We start from the raw sequence: 17,942 nt of genomic DNA on the forward strand, positions 1-17,942 counted from the left end.
TGTACAAAAACATATGTTCAAGACTGTTCATACTAGCACTATTTATAATTGCCCCAAGCTAGAGACAACTCAAACGCCCATCAGTAGAAGGGATAAACAAGTTCTGGTGTATTCATACAACAGAGTACTATACAGCAACAAAAATGAACAAACCATTGTGAGAGACAGATGCCTAAGGACTCCCAGCTTTTCCAGCCTCAGCTGTTTGAGTCTGCCCAGACTTGGCCCCAAATACACGTGTGAGGGAGCCTCTGAGATGATCCCAGCCCAGCCACTATCCGAACACAACAGCAGGAGAAACATGGAGCGAGGACAGCCTAGCTGAGCCCAGTCAAGCTGCACATTTAAGAGCAAAATAAATCATCCTGACTATTTTAAGCCACTGTTTTAGGGATGCATGTTATACGGCAGTAGATAACCAGAATATACATTCAAGTACTTAGGGAAAAAATAAAATAGAATGTTAAATTTATAAATCCATTTAAAAATGTTTAAGGAAATTTAATTAGCTAAGTTTGTAAAAATCCCTCTAAAAACTATTGTTTAGCGGCCCGCCTGGTGGTGCAGTGGTTGAGTTCACGTGCTCCGCTTCAGCGGCCGGGAGTTGGCCAGTTCAGATGCTGGGCATGGACCTACACACCGCTCGTCAAGCCATGCTGTGCTGGCATCCCACAGAAGAACTAGAAGGACTTGCAAGTAAGATATACAATTACGTACTGGGGCTTTGGGGAGAAAAAAAGAAAAACAAAGAGGAAGATTGGCAACAGTTGTTAGCTGAGGGCCAATCTTCCTCAAAAAAAAAACCACCATTGTTTATTGCTAGGGTCATAAACAGATCAAGAGATTTGCAAGCTGAACTTAAAAACTTAAGGAAAAACTAGGTTTTTAAATTTCTATTTCCATAAATTGAATCTTAGTTGAAAACAAAAACCCAAATGTCTTGGCTGGCTGACTTCATTGATCCTCTCAGACAGTTGAAAGAAACAACACAGGGAAAGGAATGGAGTGATTTATTGAACGCTTACCAGGTGCCCCGCCACCACCCAGGTGCTCTCCTGAATTGACTGGTTAAGTCCTCACAACAGCCCTGTGAGGTGGATGTTCTAATCCCCGCCTTACAGAGGAGGCTTGGGGAGGCTGTGGCACCCGCCCAAGATTCTGCAGGCTGTAAAGGACGGAATCTGTGCTTTTGCACGCTCGGCTGCCTTCTCCTGGAAGGAAGGCTGGTGAGGGTGAATCTCTAAAAGTCACTCAGGGCCCGGGGTGTGACTGCGTTCTGGCATCTTCTGTGTCTGCTCCGACAGTGCCAGTGAGCCTTCCAGGGGGTGAGGAGAGGGGTGTGCATCCAAGCGACCTTCCTGTGAAGATTAACGTGGCCAGAAAAAGATGGCCCACTGGTCCTTAAAGTTCAGGGGTGTGGATGGGAGCCAAGGGGGCCCGTCCCCTGGACATAACTTGAGAGTAGCTTTGGCAAGGAGTTCTAGAAGCTGTGGAAAGAAAAAGAGGAAGAATTTCAGCGCTATGTCTCCAGATAGCTTGCCTGATGTCACAGGATTCCTATCAGTTTCTTTTTCCTCTACCAATTCCCAATGTTTTAAGTGTACCCAATGCCTGACATGATAGGGATGGTTATATCTTTGAATCATTTCATTCTAGAATATTAGTTGAGGCAGCTTTGAATTGCGTAGTCCAATCCTCTCATGTTACAGGTGGAGAGACCAAGAGATCAACTTCCGTTGCTTCCTATGGAGAATCTGTAGAACTCTACTTCCTATCTAACACTACTGAATGAGTTTTTAAAAATCTGTGTAGAAAAATGGTGAGTTTCATAAGATCCCTGTCTTTTATTTTTACAAAGAGAACGGTAGGTAAATGAGGCCTGTAAAACATCAGTAGAAGCGGGCATAGGTTGGGCTGGGAGATGCCATGGGTTGCTGTGGTCCAAGGGTCAGAGAGGGAACTGCTAACTAAGTCACCAGACTGAACATGGAGCCCTGGCAGGTGGAGTGGCACTGCCATCTAGACACTCAGAGCCTGAGAGCCCGGGCAGCTTCTGCCCTGCCACCTCCAAGGGCAAGTTTTCTGCCCCATGAGTCTTTCCGGTGGTTCTGTGAGAAATGTGAAGTTTCACAACAGTGACAGCTCCCCAAGCACCTCACAGCCACTTCACAGGGAGAGAGCCTGAAGACAGGCTGATGGTGATCTGTCTGCCCTGAGCAAATGAAAGAAACAGATGGCGGTCTGGCCACCGCTCAGTTCCACAGGGCCTGAGGAGCTAGCGTGTGTTTTGTTTGGGTCTCCAGCTTTCCGCTGTCCCATTTGTTCTCAGGGGGTCTGCCCCAGTTGCCACCTTCACTGGAAAGCCAGACTGGGGGAAATAAGAGGGGAAATCAGGTACCCCTGACAGAGAGAGAGGAGGAGATTACTAAACAATTCTACAAACAACAGAAGTTTTAAATACTTTACACTTTAACTTGGCGCTTTATAGCTTACAAACTGCCTTTATATACCTTGTCTCAGTTGCTCCTCACAGCAACCTGGTAACGCAGACAGAGCCTACCTGTCTACCTATAAGTGGGTATTCATTATCTATTAGACTAATGGTCCTGTTCTGCAGATGAGGAAATGCTCTTGACGCTGGTTAAACGGCAGGACTAGAGTCAGACCTTGGAATCACAGAATCACAGCATCACAGAATTAGAAGGCACCTTAACAGCAATAATCTAAGGCATGCTTCTCTCACAGCCTGAATCACCTTATAAAAGCAGAGATTTCTTCTGGTCCCTGCTGGAACTCTTCCAGTGACGAGTAACTCACTACTCTGTGAGGCAGGCCATTATTAACACTGAGCTGAAACTCTTCTCCTTGGAGCTTTCAGCCTTTCATTCTTTTCTGCCCTCAAGAGCAACACCAAAGGAAGGGAAACTCTAATTCCCCTTCTTTTTGAAATTTGAAAATATTACTCTTGCCCATGTCTTGCAGATGAAACATGTTCAGTTCTTTCCACTGTTAGTCATGATTACTCACGACGTGACTGCCTAGCACAGTGCCTGAAATAGATGCAGATACTCAAAAAATGTTTGCTGAATTGGTCCTCTAGCCCTTGGTACTGTGTCATGCTTCCGGGCTCCTCTCTGACCGCAATTAGCTTTCATGCTGCAAGCTGTTTCTCATTTGTTTGTTTATTTAAATAATAGAGAGAAAGGAAACAATATGTAGTTTTTATTTTCAAACCACAGAGTTTTCAGAATAACTTAAAAATGTAATTAAAGTTGGCCAAATTTCGGACAGCTTTCAATTAATTTGTGGTAATGGACTCATTATCTGACTTAATGGACCACTTCAAAGATGCGGTCATCGAGCATCTCCTATAAGTAAGACGCCAAATGGAACATTGTGATGAGTGTCCATAGAATTAAATGGAAAATTCTAGTGAAGGTGGGGTTAATGTGGGGTCTGGCTGGAAGACCCTGCATGACTACACTGCCCAGCAACACTGCTTTGCCTGTTAAAAGAAGTAGCACACATTTGCATTTCAGTTCTGGGCACCACAGACCAAAAAAATGTACTGTCTTCACAAAAGAGGCCCAGGGGCAGCTCTATTTTGAGTTCGTCTTAAGTTGGATTGGTGTGAGGGATGAGTTCCCGTGTCAGTGTGATGAAGCCCTGTCATTCTCAGCGATGCGGAATTCAGCCAGCTTCATGCCTCTTCTGTAAGTCTGTGCCGGGAGGAATAGCAGTGAGCTGACGGTTTTGGTAACTGAAGAGCCGGGGAATAGATGGTGAATTGTGTGCCACTTTATAAAGGAAGCCGTAGTAAATTGCAATCACAAGGAGCCAGGCTTACTCATTGCAGTAATAACTCTAGAAGGAGTTTGCTGGTGAATAAGTCAAACCAAACATCCAAAACCACAATTTCAGAAAAGGATCTCTGATTTAAATTATTTCATTATCACAGACTACATTGAAAGCCATCTGAAATTTGGCCAATTTGATTATGTTTTCAAGTTGTTCTGAAAACTTGGAAGTAAACAATATGTTTTTTCTTTTCTATTACTTAAACTAACAAAAAAAACCATTTAAAAACCTATTCTCTTTATACTACAAATATAAGTACTTTAGAAAGTGAGTTATATCAACAGTTTCCTCGTCTTGAGCTTCAGAAAAGGCTGAATTTGAAAAGGGGCATTTCTTGTGATAGTATTAAGGGTGGAGGACCTTGGGGACTGATCTGTGACCTCCTTTCACAGAGAATATCTGCATTGTCATCACATGGTAGGTGATAGACTCTTCACAGGTACAGAATGGAGGGAACTTCTAGTCAAACAGAATCCACCTAGCAGGGAGGAAGATGATCCCAAGTCACAAGAGAAACTGTGAAACACAGCAGAAACTTCTTGCTGAAAGACATTCAGATGTCCAGGGGCTTGTGTCCATTGTACTGCTGACTGACTACTTCCCTTCTCTTCCTCGGGACAAATCATCCTTTGCCTTCTTACATCAACCCCAGAGGCCTTTGGGGACCAATATACTCAAATGAAGGAAGTGAGGTTCAGTGAGGTTGTGTGGTTTGCACAAAGTAGCAGAGCCAGACATGGAAGCCAGGACTTTGGCTCCCAGTCCAGGTCTCGTTCTTGTTTACCATGCTTCCTGCCTCCTAATGTTTGGGAAAACTCGTGTATGAAACGTGTAGCCACCTAAAGTTGGGAATTTTCACACCTTCACTTGAAGGTGATGGTTTTCTTTATAGGCCGAGGGAGAGGTACTGATCTTGGAAGAGTCAGGATTAAAAGCTAAGATGAGGGTACAGGGTAGGTAGGAGGAAGGAGAGATAGAGCCAGGCAGGAAAGCAAAGGTGCTAGAGAAGGAAATACGGGAACAATAAAATGCGGGAGATGTAGAGGACAAACCTGGAGAGGGGAAATTAACTGAGAAGAAGCAAAGGGCATTTTTCTTCTGAAGAGCAGCAAACTCAGGCAACCACAGACTGAGCAGAAGTCAGAAAGAGGGGAGGAAGAAGAGAACAATCAGAACCAGAAAACAGAAGAAAACCAGGAAAGCACGAGAAAAGTGAGAGCTGCTGTAAGTTAAGAGCGTGTGCAGGTGGGTAGGCATGTTGGACAGAGAGGGATTCACAGGACAGAATCCATATGCGTGGAGAGGGGTGGACGAGCAGGGAGGTGAATATCGGCACAATGGGAGGGGGCAATGAGAGTGGACTATGCAAATGGAGGCAGTCAACAAAGTGATCTGGGCGCTAGACAGATCCTTGGAATTACCCCAGAATCAGCTCAACCGTGGTTCTAGAGACGCTGGTACCAGAGGAGACGATAAATTCCGTATTTGTAAAACCAAATCTCTACCCTCTTAGCATTCACCTCTCTTGCTTCTTTCATCATTTATGTAACTTGCTTTTCAAAATACACAAACATTCATTTATTCACTACATGTACCCTGGAAACCTTCCTCACAGGGCTAGTTTCTTGGGAAATTTGTCAGTGCTTCCCAAAGAACAATGGGTCTCTTGAGGCACCTCCCCTTGCCCCTGACACACACACACACACACACACACACACACACACACACACACACACACATACTTGGATATGTCCTCCAAATTGGGAACAGTGGGTTTTCCTCAGGAAAAGCCAGGCCTCTACCATGGCTGGGTGGAGTCCCAGAGGAAAATGTCACAGCATTGTGAAAACAGCCAGGAGGAACATGAAAGCCGTTTCCCAGAACTGCTCAGTACAGCCTTTCTTGTACACTCTCCTGAGCTGTGAGGGAAATCCTGCGAGGACCACGAGGCCCTCCCAGATTCGAGTCCACTCCACCTCATGTAGGTGTGGTTTGCAGGGAAAGCCAGGCCGCTGTGTATCCTTCCCATCATAGGAACCTTCAGTCAGAGCAGCATACATCCTTTGCCTGAGCGATCAACATGCTCTCCACCGGGCCAAAGGAGAGCAGGTGGGCCATTTTCCTCCCCGCGTGTTAGTCTATATCACAAGCCTCTTTGAAATATGCGATTTTAACAGCAATATCTGCCCAATGCAGGCTAAATAAGGACTGCATTCCAGGGCTGACTCTTTGCCAGCAAGAACCATTGGGAATTAGAACCATGCCGGGGTTTTTTTTTCCCCCTTTAAAATGCATGCCACAAATAAAATCCCCTTTAGCCCTAGCTGTGGCCTTAGCTATTAGCACAACCTTGCGAAAAATTTAGCAAGCTATCTGCTTGCTCAGAATATCGACCAGCCCACTTTCCAAAATGCAATCACACTTGGTAAGAAATGAGTTTAAAAATCTCCTCATGCTTTTCATGCACCTGGAATGAGCTGCTATCCACAAGGTTGGGTTAATGCCACTTTCCGGGAGTCCTCTGAGAGGACAGGCTCTGTGAAATGGGTTTTTGCCCTTACAAGCTGAGTTAAGGCCAGCTGTTGGCAGGAAGGTGTGGCGGCTGCCTTCTGAGTACTTACACAGGATCCTGAGCCCGGTGGCCGTGCCCATGTTAATTCTTCCCTCACCTCATGTACTCCCCATCACTCCTATAATCCATGAACGATTCTGATCCTGACACTTCCTCAAAATCCTCCAGCACCAGACTGGTGGAGTCCTCACCCAGGACGCTGCTGTCGGGCCTGGACATCCTGGCCCAGGAAGGAGGTGCAGGAGGGTCGGTGGCAGCTGGAGGGGGAGAGCAAGGGGGCGTGTGCTGGACAGATGTGGGCATGGCCTGAGGAGGGGACACAGCCGGCTCATGGACTTCCTCATCATCCTTCTCGGACTCTGCCCCTGTCTCTGGGGCAGCAGGCCCCAGGACGTGGTAGAGGCTGGGGAGACGGATGTCGAAGCGCAGCCCAAACTTAGCAAAGAGCTTGTCGTTGAGAGCGTAGAGCTTCTCGGAGATGTCATAGCCCAGCAGGGCCGAGAAGAGGCGGGAGATGTATCGCTCTCTGGCCAGAAGAAGGTGGAGACTTTTCCGGGGCCAGGAAATATAGCTACACGCAGTCTCGGCTGTCAGAGTGACCTGAGAGGGGTCAGGAGCAGAGAGTGAAGGTTTAAGCTGGAAAATGTGTCCATGCTTAGCCCAGGGAAACACAGTGACTTGGCAAATGGCTGCACTTTTACTGAAGAAGCTGTGGGAACACCCCCCACGGCCTTCCTGGAGAGGTCCAGTGAATGACTTTTATTGTGTGCACTGATGGGTGGGGGTGTCCTTGTCAGGAGCCTGGGATCAGCCATTCACTCACTGGGCCCTCACCTTCCGGAGCCTCAGTTCCCATATCTGGGCTCCTTGGCTCTCACGTGCTATGGTCCTGTGGCTGATATCACTAATGGCTGCAGAAGGTTCTGACTCTGTAGTGATTTCAAGAGAGAGAAAGGGCCTCCTAGTGCTCTGAGGAAAGGTTGGAAAGCTGATGACTGTTTGTTTTAAGAATAAAGGACAATCTATTGCAGTAGGGATGCAAAAAAGAGCTGGAAAGCATTTCAGTTATTAGGTGTGACAGGCTGCCCCAAGTGGACAGAACGCTGGCCTGGGATGCAGGCCCATGAAGTTGCTCTTGACTTGGCCACGACACATAACCAAACGGATCTGATGATTCAAGTCAGCAAAAGGGCACAGAGGAAGAAGAACTCTTGAGAGCACAAAGTCAAAGGGCACCCCACTCTCCAGTTATTCAGTCCTCTAGGAATTTCTGAGCCCTCACCATGCGCCCAGAAGGCAAAGCTGAATTATACCTGCAGGGTCAATAATGTGTGGCCGGTATGTACTAGGTGCTTGATAAATCCTTAATAAAACAATGGTGAGTGGTAAAGCCAGAGTTAAAATGGAAACATGCTTAGGATAGTAAAGGAAAAGGGTGTGGAATCACACAGTTTTTATAACCTGATTGGTCATAATACTTTAAAAGTGAGAAGGCCGGTGGAGTTCATGACAAAGGTTTGTGAATGGAGACGGTGGAAATGATGACAGCAGCTAAGTTTACTGAGGGGTGACTGTGTGCCAGGCATTGTGTTAAGTTCTTTATGGGGATCATCTAATTAAAGGTAAGGTTAATTTATCAGAGATTTCTTATAATCCTTCTAATTCCTGCATTGCCTACCAGATCTCCCACTGCCCTCCTCTCCTTTCCCTTCCCCTTGGCTATCCCTCTCTTCCATTTTCTTCATTCATTTCCTCCTTTCTGCTTCTCCGTCCCTACCATCAGCACTGAAGTCAGGGCCCTAATTTTTTTTTTCCTGCTTTATTTCCCAATCCCCCCGCCCCAGTACATAGCTGTATATCTTAGTTGCAGATCCTTCTAGTTGTGGGATGTGGGACAACGCCTCAACATGGCCTGACGGGCAGTGCCATGTCCACACCCAGGATCCGAACCCTGGGCTGCCGCAGCGGAGCGGCGCAAACTCAACCACTTGGCCACAGAGCCGGCCCCTCAGGGCCCTAAATTACCTTATCAAGGCCAGAAGCTGGTTTCAAGTTCCAGCTTCACCCCCTTACCAGCTGTGTGACATCAGACAAATCACTCAATTTCTTCAAGCATGTTGCATCATGAGAAAGAATTCTGGAAGTTGTGCTCACAATCCACCCATTACTAACAGTTCAGCGTGTCATTGTCACTATCTGCCCCAGCCAGCTCTTTAGATGTCTGTACTATCATTGCCCAAATGAGAAATCAGAGTACTGAGCACAAAGCAGTGTGGGTAAGAGCGCATCTGGATGTAAACATGGTCCTTAAAGCTGAGCACAGGACCGTGTGCGTGCTTACGAACACGCTGTTGCTTCTTCCATCTTAAATCAAAATGAAAAAATGAAAATCTGTTTTCTTCACCTCACTTGTTTGGCTAGCTACCACTCCATCTCCATCAATTTGCTCTCCTTTTCAGCAAAACTCCATGAAAAAAACTGTCTGTCCTTGCTGTCTTCCACTCCTCTCACTCTCTCTTAAACCCATAATAGGCTTTGCTCCTGGTTGCCCACCAACACTGTTCCTGGTAAGGTCACCGGCGACTGTAAGTTGTGGTGCTCAGTTTCTGTGGCGTTCAGCCCGGCTGATCACTCCGTCCTCTTTGCTACGCTTTCTTTCCTTGGTTCCCAGGAGGCCGTACGCTCCTGTATAGTCTCCTGACTGCTCCTTTTCAGCTTCCTTTGCTGCTTCCTCTTTTTTTCTCCAACCTCTAAACACTAGAGTATTCCAGGGTTGGTCGGTTCTTGAACCCCTTCTCTGTCTAAACTCACTGAATTGGTGATCTTGTCCAAGCCAATGGCTTTAAATATCATCTGTATGCCAACGACTCCCACGTTTATGTCTCAAGCTCAGACCTCATTCCTTAATTCCAAACTCAAATATTCAACTGCCCATGCAGCGTCTCCGTTTAAATGTCCATAGATGACACAAATCTAATATATCCAAACCGAACTTCTGCTCTTCCCTCAAAACCAAGTCTACCTGCAGCCTTCCTCATCTGAGTTGAGAGCAGCTCCATCCTTCCAGTGGCTCAGGCCAAAAGCCCGAGGGTCCTCCTGGATCTTCTTTCCCTCATACACTACATCCAATGTATTAGAAAAGCTTTTTTTCTCTATCTAGAAAATACATGCTCTGGCCCCACATGATGTGGATCCTCGGCACCTCTCTGATTTCTCCCCCTGCAATTCTCCCCGCTTCCTCTCTTTGTTCTGCCACACTGACCCCCTCTTCTGTACCTCAAACAGAGGTGCAGAGCCCCTCCCATCCCAGGGGCTTTGCAGTGGCTCTTCCCTCTGTCTAATAAGCTCTTTCCTCAGCTTCACAGATCTCACACTGTCACCCCCCTCAGATCTTTCCTCAAATGTCACCCGCTCAACAAGGACTTCCATGACCACCCTATTTAAAATTGCAACTATATCCATCGCCCTTACACGACTCTATTTTTTTTTACTAGCAGTTATTATCGTTTAACATATTACATTATTTATTTATTATGTCTATGGCTTATTTTTTGTCTCCACCATTAGAATATAAGCTGCATGAAGTCAGGGACCTTCATCTGTTCTGTTCACTGACATATTCCAAGCACCTCTAACAGTTCCTGGTATACAATAGGTGCTCAACAGATATTATTGAAGTGAATGCATGAATCAGGTGAAGAGTACCCATCTTGTGTGTTGTAAAACAACTTAATGTCACTTTCTCATGTCCTGTACAAAATCTTTCCCCAAAGGTCTTCAGGAAACCTGTTCATTGTCTGGTTCCCACATACATACATGCATGCTGGTAATAAAATTTTGGCAACTTTTTCTTTAATTTTCCCCTCAGAGTTTGGTTGAGTGGCTTTAATGGGATAACATATGTAAAGAGGTCTTGGGTCCAATAAAACATGATGCAAACTGAGAAATACTGATGATTCCTCCCATGCTGTGTTCTTGGTGACTGATGAGATGGTCACAGTGCTGAAGAGTCAATAAATTCTTATTTAACTGAGTTATTGAGACGTGTGATGGGATGTTGATTCATTTGTGGTAAATGCAGTAAGAATTATGATTCAGGCAGTCACTGTGGATTGCCCTATTACTCAACAAAGACTATGTAATTGCAAAAGGCAAGGACAGGATGAACCATAACTCAGGACAGCACTTGACATTTGCAAAGAGGAAATGGGACTTTACACAGCCACTGGCCAATGTGTGGATCTCATTGCTCCCAAAGGAGGCGCACACTAAAAATACAAATGGGAGGAATATGATGGTAGCTACATTCCAGGCTCAGAGGCCATCTGGGGTTACAGCCCTTCCTTTCGAGCATAACTTAGGGGAGGACGCCCGGCTTATCCACCACCTGTCCCTTGGTGTCAGTGTCAGAAACAGAGCCTAGTCTGGCTGGATCAGGACCTGACTCAGCCCTCCTGGAGGTTCTCATGGCCCTGAGGGAGTTCTCCAAGGAGACTGCTGGGCTAGTTGGAGAGGGTGGGTGTGTTTGTGGTGGGGGAGGAACATGATCAGAGGTGGTCTGTGGCTGGTGGCCCTGGCAGTGGGATCAGGATTGCCTCTCAGGCTCTGTCCTCACAGAGCCAAGAGTCAGGGTGGGGCGGAAGCAGGCCCAACCAGGTGGCACCGCCTGGCATGTGTCTATTCTGGGGTTGGCTCATATGCTAGCATGAGGGACTCCCTGATAGAAGGAGTAGGAGACACATGGAACCCAGTACTGGCAAACTAGACTGAGGAGCTCCTACAATGGGGTGTGTGTGTGTGTGCGTGTGCGTGTATGTATAAACTCCATTCTCCTGGTGACCCTCCCATTTTAAAATTGAACAGACACAGTAGAGCCAGGCAACTTGCCCTTGCCACTTTCTAGCTGAAGACCTTGGGCAAATTACTTGATGCTTTTGAGCCTCAGTTTCCTCATCTGTTAAATGGGGCAATAATAATAGCCAGCCCAGAGGATTGTTGTGAGAATCAACAAGGCAATATAATATGTAGGGCCTGCCACACGCTAGCCATCCAATAAGTCAGAACTACAAAGAAGGTAACCAAAGTCTGAAGGATTGGCAGAGAAGAGAGTAGGGCCAAACAGCCAGGCCCCCACCTTGGAGCGTGTATGTGAATGCCCCATGGAGTCCTCTAACATACAAACTGCCCACTGCCAAGCCAGTTCAGCAAACCTTTATTGAACACCTACTGTGTTCAAGACACTGTCCTTTGGAGCCTGGGGATAGAGAAGAGGAGAAGCCCAGACTTCTACCGCAAAGAGTTCACTGTGCGGAAGACAGGAAACCAGGTTATTAGAACAGAGAGCATTGTGTGCACCAGTCAGCGTAAGTAAAAGGAATAGAAAAGGCACGCAGGCAGGAAAAATAAGCTGTGAGCATGGAAGCTGGTGAGGTCAACATGGGCAGGCTTCAGAGGAAGTGAGATGCCACGGCCTTATGTAGATGGGGAAACGCATTTCAGATGGAAGGGACAGGAGGTGCCAAGGCACGGCCACTGCGAAGAAATGTGGTTTATTTGGGGAAGTCCTAGTAGTTCGGCATGGCTGGTAAGGGCAAAAGTGTAAGAGAGGAAGGCACTTGAGATGTGGCTGCATATCACTAGAGGTCTTAAGTTACTCTCTAAGGATTGTGGGGTTTTATCTTGTGGTCACTGGGGTCTTCTGGAAGAGTTCTAGGCATAGGAGTGACATGATCCGCCTCTCAGGGTCAGTACCTCCCTACCCCACCCCACCTCTGCCAGGAGCCCAGGCACTCTTTCCACAGAAGGAGAGTGCTCCCACCCTTGACACCATATTGGCAGTGGTTCAAAGGACAGATGGAAGAGGGGAAAGGTGGAGGGGGGACACTGCTGGCTTACAGTGGGAGGGGGTGGGAAGGTGCTGCCGTGGGGTTCCCTGTTACCTGGAACACCCCCTCCTCAGAGGGCTGCAGCGATTCCCACTCGGGAGAGTCCATGAACTGGTAAGGAAAGATGTAGTGCAGAAACTGGCCGTCCTGGCTCACACGAACCCTGGAGAAGGGAAAGAAGAGACGGTGTGGGCAAAGGGAAATGGCTCCCCAAATCCTCCTCAGAGTCTAAAGGACATAGGACAAAATGGAAAATGATTAGGATCCAGTATGGGCTTTTTCCTCTTTTCCCCAGAAAACTCAGAGTCTCGGCTTCAACTTTTCTTCTAAAGTGAGTTATCCCAGGAAAGGAGATGTCTCCGTCAGGCAAAGGGGAAGATAGAAAGATCTCTAATCCAGACCCTGTCCCTTTGGAAGGAGCTATTGTTCCATTTTTTCTGGAGCTTTATTGGCTGAGCAAATATGCATGGAGCACTCCCTGTGTTCCTGGAGGTCTGGAAATGCAGAGATGGGTATGATCTGATCCCTGCCTTTAAGGATTTCACAATTTAGTGGAAGTCACAGGTACATAAATAACCGGCTGCAAGTCAGTGCGTGCTGTCATGGAAGAGGAGAATAGAGGAGGGAGAGAGAGTTCTCTTCGAGTGGCAGACTTCTCAGAGATGACATTTGACCTGAGTTTTGAAGGATGAGTAGGATATTGAGAAGCAGATCAGGATGGGGATGGATGGAGAGCTGGGAAATGCATTGGGGCAGTTTGTTTTCCAATATCTGCTTTTTCCCTTCCTCCATAGTGCTAGAGTTTTAGCCGGGCTCATGGCTGTCCAGCTAGACTGGATACCCCCATCTCCCTTGCAGCTAGGTATAGCCCTGTGATTAAGTTCTGGCCAATGGGATATTAGCACTCCAAGTTTTGCTCCTAATGAATGCCTAGATACATATGTTGTGCATACAAATTACCAAAGACCATCATCAACTAGTAAGCTATTGCCTATTATCTGACAACCTAAAGATGGATGACAGAAGAGGATGTAGGACTCAAACCAAGCCAAGGATGTGGTATCAGCCATTGTCTCTGATAGCAGAAACTCTTGCTGCTCCAAGAGCAGGTAATATACATAGATAGCCAGGCAGAACTTCCCTGAGTAATGAAAAGATACTAGAGAAAATGAAGTGCGTGCTCTCTTCCCTCAGGGTCTTCACATAATCTGTCCCCTCCAGCTGGGCTTCTTCCCAATCCCCACTTTCTCCTCAGGCATCAGTTTAAACATTCCTTCTTCCAGGAAGTCTTGTCTGACCTCCCCAGAAAAGTTAGGTCCACCGGTTGCATGCTGTCATTGCACTTCGCGTTTCTCCCTGTAAATATTATGTCTATTATTCACCACTATGTCAAATATTAACTATTGACTTTCTTGATAGACTATGAGCTCCATGAATAGAAGGCTAATATTTTTCATATTTTAACACTGGATCCCTAGTCTCTACCACTCTTAATGAATATTTTTGGAAAAGGGGAAGAAAAAAAGGAAGGAAGTGGGGGAGGAGGGAAAGAAGGAAGGAATGATCAAACAAATGAACTCACTTGTGTCACCATAAAAGGGCACTAAACTCTCAGGGAAAAGCTTCTCAAATAAAGGAAGAAAGACAAGAGGAGATATATCAAATCCTCCCATCGTATCCACGGGCAAGGAACCTGGCCACTTAAGCAAGCCACCGAGGAGTGACAACATTTTAGAGTGTGAACAACATCTGATGAGCTTGCGCAGCTCCTTGAAGCCATTTCAACTGGTATCCTGTGTCCTTTATCATTTGAGTCTCTTCTTCCTTCCCGATCTCCTAGATGACAGGTAACGTCCTCCTACATGAATAGCTTGGAGAGTTAGTTGCCTGCTCAGGAGGCTGTGCGTGTGGGAGTTCCTGCTTTAAATTTTATATGCGAGAAACTCTCCAACAGTAAGTACAGCTTAACAGGGTAATAAACTTTGAGGAAGTCACTTCGCCCTTCTGAGTCTTGAAAAGGACTGATTGTCTTTATTAAAACAAAACAAAAAGAATGTCTGAGGTTTCAGCAAAGGGCTCCAGAAGAGAGTATGCACGTGAGATGGCGAGGTCTGCCCAAGGAGCCCCCACTCCCTGGCATGTAGTTCTTGTCTGCTGCTTCGAGGTGTTTGGTACCTCACTATAACCAGCCAAAGCTACAATGATTCTCCTTTAAAACTAGAGCCTGGTCATAGACCCGAAGCCTCTTCCCCCAGCTCCAATTTAGCAAAGTTGAGACAGGATGACGTTGAAAGATAACAAGACAAAACTTTTACTCTAGACCTTGAAAACCAAGGGAAAAAATCAAAATTGGCTAATTTCTGACTCGAGTCTTTGATGCTAAGTATACTAGGAAAAGCCACACTGAGGAGGCAAGTCCCCCCTCCCCATCTCAGGGAAATTGTCTTATACAAATTACAGTAAATCCAACATATAATAGATACCTGAGCCATAGAACAATCATAACATCCTTCCATAAACTAGCACCATACAGCAGAGTGGGTATTTCTCCCACCAGTCTCAATTCCCTCCTTTGAACAGAGGAGGCAGGAGGAGAAAAAAACATTATGGATCTCATGAATGAGGATATTTCCTAAATTGTCTTTATTTTAAGCATGGAACTGTAGGTGGCAAACATTTGGCAGCAGTCACAATGTATTTGTACGTACATGCATTTGTTTATACTTCAATTCATTCATAAATGAAATGAAACATCTCCCCACAAAATCACATAGCTCATTCAACCCAGCACCTCTGAGCCAAACAAAATCAAAACTTGTCTACACAACACTTTCAATTCGATACATTAACACAGAAATGCATAGGGTTACCAGAAGTAGTTGTTGTAGTACCATCATCATCATTGTCAAATTCTTCTTTTTTTCCCCACTGCGTGGTTGTCAGTCTTATCTGATTTCATTTTTTTCTTTCTTGGCATCAGAGCCTTCTGATTACTATCTGATCTTTTCTACTACATTCTCCCGGTCTCAAGAAAGCAGGGGAGAAAACTGAGGACAAAGCTTTTGAAATCCTTTGCTTGCTTTCCACATATCCAGCCCAAGAATCCCAGGTTATCCCACGCACAAGTCCCACTAAGGCAATATTTCCAAGAATCCACAACTACCTACCAAATGTGCACCACAGAGCCCCACGGTGTGTGTTCAGAAGATATCGGCCAATGGCCAACACTCCTGTGCAGGCTGCCTGGGCGTACACTGGTCCTAACTAAGACCATATCTACTAATGTCTGACTGTCAGCCTTCTTAAGAGGAGTCAGCCAGGTGTCTGCAGCAAATCCTCAGGTAGACACATGTGGGTATCTTTACTCTTTCCTCGACATCTGGCCCTCAGATTTACAGTACTTGATTTCGTGGTCTGTGAGGATCTCAGTAGAACTGGGAATGGAAAAGTGGACAAGGGTATTCCCTCTCCATACCTGGGTCTATACAGAATGGCTTTACCTTAGAGTCTGTACAGGATATCCCCAACACAATTGGGTGTGTTTCCTTGATGCCCTGGCAGGGAACAAGGGTTACAGGAAACCCTCTCTGTTTTGGCACTGTTCCCTGCATGCAGTTGGCACTGGGCAAATGTTGAATGCATATGGAAGAAATAAATTAATCTTACTGAAATGCTCAGTTTTCCAAAGCATACAGAGATATTGCTGCAGCTTAGGCATGACACAGTGGGGGATGTGTGTGTGTGTGTGGGCGTGCGTGAGCATCTGTGTGTGGTCATTACAGACGCAAGCTCAAGAAACGTTCACCCCACAACTCCCAGCAGCAAGTGCATACGCAAACCTTCCTGCCAACCAAGAAGACGCCTCATGATTTAGTTTCCTCTTGGAAATGCTAGAAAGAGGAAGCAAACCCATGCTTAGAAAAATCCATTTTGGTTTGTTTGACTTGCCACATCCTTCCCTCAATGAAAGGGAACACGAAATGGAAAGGGATCATTGGGAAAGGAGAAGTGTGGGCAAGGGAAAGAAATGCTGGGCAGTGACAGAGCAGCTTACCGGCCAGAGAGCAGCAGGGACAGGCGGTTGATGGGCGTCTCGCCCTCCACAGCATAGGTCTGCTCGGCAGCCAGAGTCAAGACCTGGCCCTCGCAGCAGTGGACAATCTCCTTGTATGTCTGCAGGGGCACCTGCAGGGGCAGGCACAGCGTCTTGTAGAGGAGCTCGAACTCCTCAGGGAGGGTGTCCTCGCGGAGGCGGTACACCAGGTGTGCCAGCTGGAGCACACAGGCCGTTGTCAGCAGGAAGCTCCAGAGGACGACGTCCAGGCCGCAGGCGTGGAACCAGCCCCACAGCACGCAGCACAGGTAGCCTGTGCCCAGGAAGCCAAAGAGGTAGAAGCATCCATACACCCCACTGCCCCCCATGAAGCCCAGGAGCAAGAAGCAGTTGGCCAGGTGGTAGAGAGCCCCTTCCAGATCCTGCTTCCAGCCAGCGCACACGGGTGCCTGCCAGAGGAGCTGGCCCACGCTGCTGCCGTTGGTGCTCATCTTCGGGGTGTCTCAGAGCCTTGCTGGGCTCTAAGGCTGGCCCCACATAGGAAATTCAGAAAATGGGTTAATCGGTCCTCCCAGATGTCTTCTCACCTCAGGCTTCTCACCACCAACTCCACCTTTCCTGGGAGGAATGTTTCTGGCAGCTTTGGGAATGAATGGCAGAACATAGTACGCTTCATGGAGAACTGAAAACTTTTCCCTTCTCTCTTTCCCTCGGCAAGGCTCTGGCCCTCTTTGCAGAGCTTTGGCGAGCTTCCCCGGCTCCGGGTTTCTTAGGACAGCCTTCACATTTGGCTCTTAGCAGAAAACCTAAATTGTGGCAAGGAAAAGAGAGGACTACGGGCCTGAAAACTTCAGCAGTGAGGGATAAGGTGGCCACATCCTGCTCTCTGTTGTCCCCAGACAGAATGAGGAGAGCCCAGCACGGGAGGCACACTTGTGTTCCATTTGGAATGCGTCTCTCTTGGCACCGGAAGAAAGGGTGACCCCAGATGGATACCATGTTTGGAATTGGAATCCAAGAGGTACTGGCAGTGAGGAAAAACAGGCCAGGCACAGAGGCAGGCTGGCAGAGCACTTAACATACCTCCCCAGAGGACAAGATAAGACCCGGGCAACGGGGTGGGGGATGGACGGATGACAATGGAAAAGTGAGCGCAGAATTTACCACAACACCTTAGGCAGAACCCTGTCCGAGCTCCCTGTGGGTAGGGCTAGGGGCTCTCCTGAGGTAGGACACATCAAAGGAGGAAAGTATGGGACTATTATCAGAAAAAATCCTTACAGTGAGAACTGGAAAATCCCTTGAAGGCCTTTATGAAGTCACGGTGTAAATATCACTCGGCATTTAGGTGACATCCATTAAACAAAAATAGCTATGCAAAGCAGCGTTTTGAATTCTAAGCTGACTTTCCCATGCATACATCTGGATCTAGTAATAGTTAATACAATGGTAATACAGCGGTCACACCATCCCCCTGCCCACCCCATTATTTGCAAATCATGAAAACTACCACTTAGTAAACATCTACGAAGTGCCGGACCTAGATTAGGTACTTCACACACATATTATTTAG

At 46.9% G+C, this 17,942-nt stretch overlaps 1 protein-coding gene across 3 annotated transcripts; it reads right to left on the reverse strand.

Annotated features, from left to right (window-relative positions):
• Window positions 1-993: 993 nt before the first annotated feature.
• Window positions 994-17,322, reverse strand: POPDC2 (popeye domain cAMP effector 2). Of its 3 annotated transcripts, none has more exons than XM_014838157.3 (4): window positions 16,370-17,322; window positions 12,370-12,478; window positions 6,622-7,030; window positions 994-1,487 (listed from the first exon to the last, which is right to left on the reverse strand). In XM_014838157.3, exons 1-4 carry the CDS (start codon window positions 16,858-16,860, stop codon window positions 1,402-1,404), a joined length of 1,095 nt encoding a protein of 364 aa, XP_014693643.2. In that variant the 5' UTR covers window positions 16,861-17,322; the 3' UTR covers window positions 994-1,401. The 3 variants fall into 3 exon arrangements, with proteins under 3 accessions (XP_014693643.2, XP_044627474.2, XP_070365027.1); XM_044771539.2 differs by having other exon boundaries at window positions 6,480-7,030; XM_070508926.1 differs by lacking the exon at window positions 994-1,487 and adding an exon at window positions 2,156-2,400 and having other exon boundaries at window positions 16,370-17,278.
• Between the last annotated feature and the right edge of the window lie 620 nt (window positions 17,323-17,942).

This window comes from Equus asinus, chromosome 5 (assembly GCF_041296235.1).
Source record: "Equus asinus isolate D_3611 breed Donkey chromosome 5, EquAss-T2T_v2, whole genome shotgun sequence".
Classification (NCBI taxonomy): domain Eukaryota; kingdom Metazoa; phylum Chordata; class Mammalia; order Perissodactyla; family Equidae; genus Equus; species Equus asinus.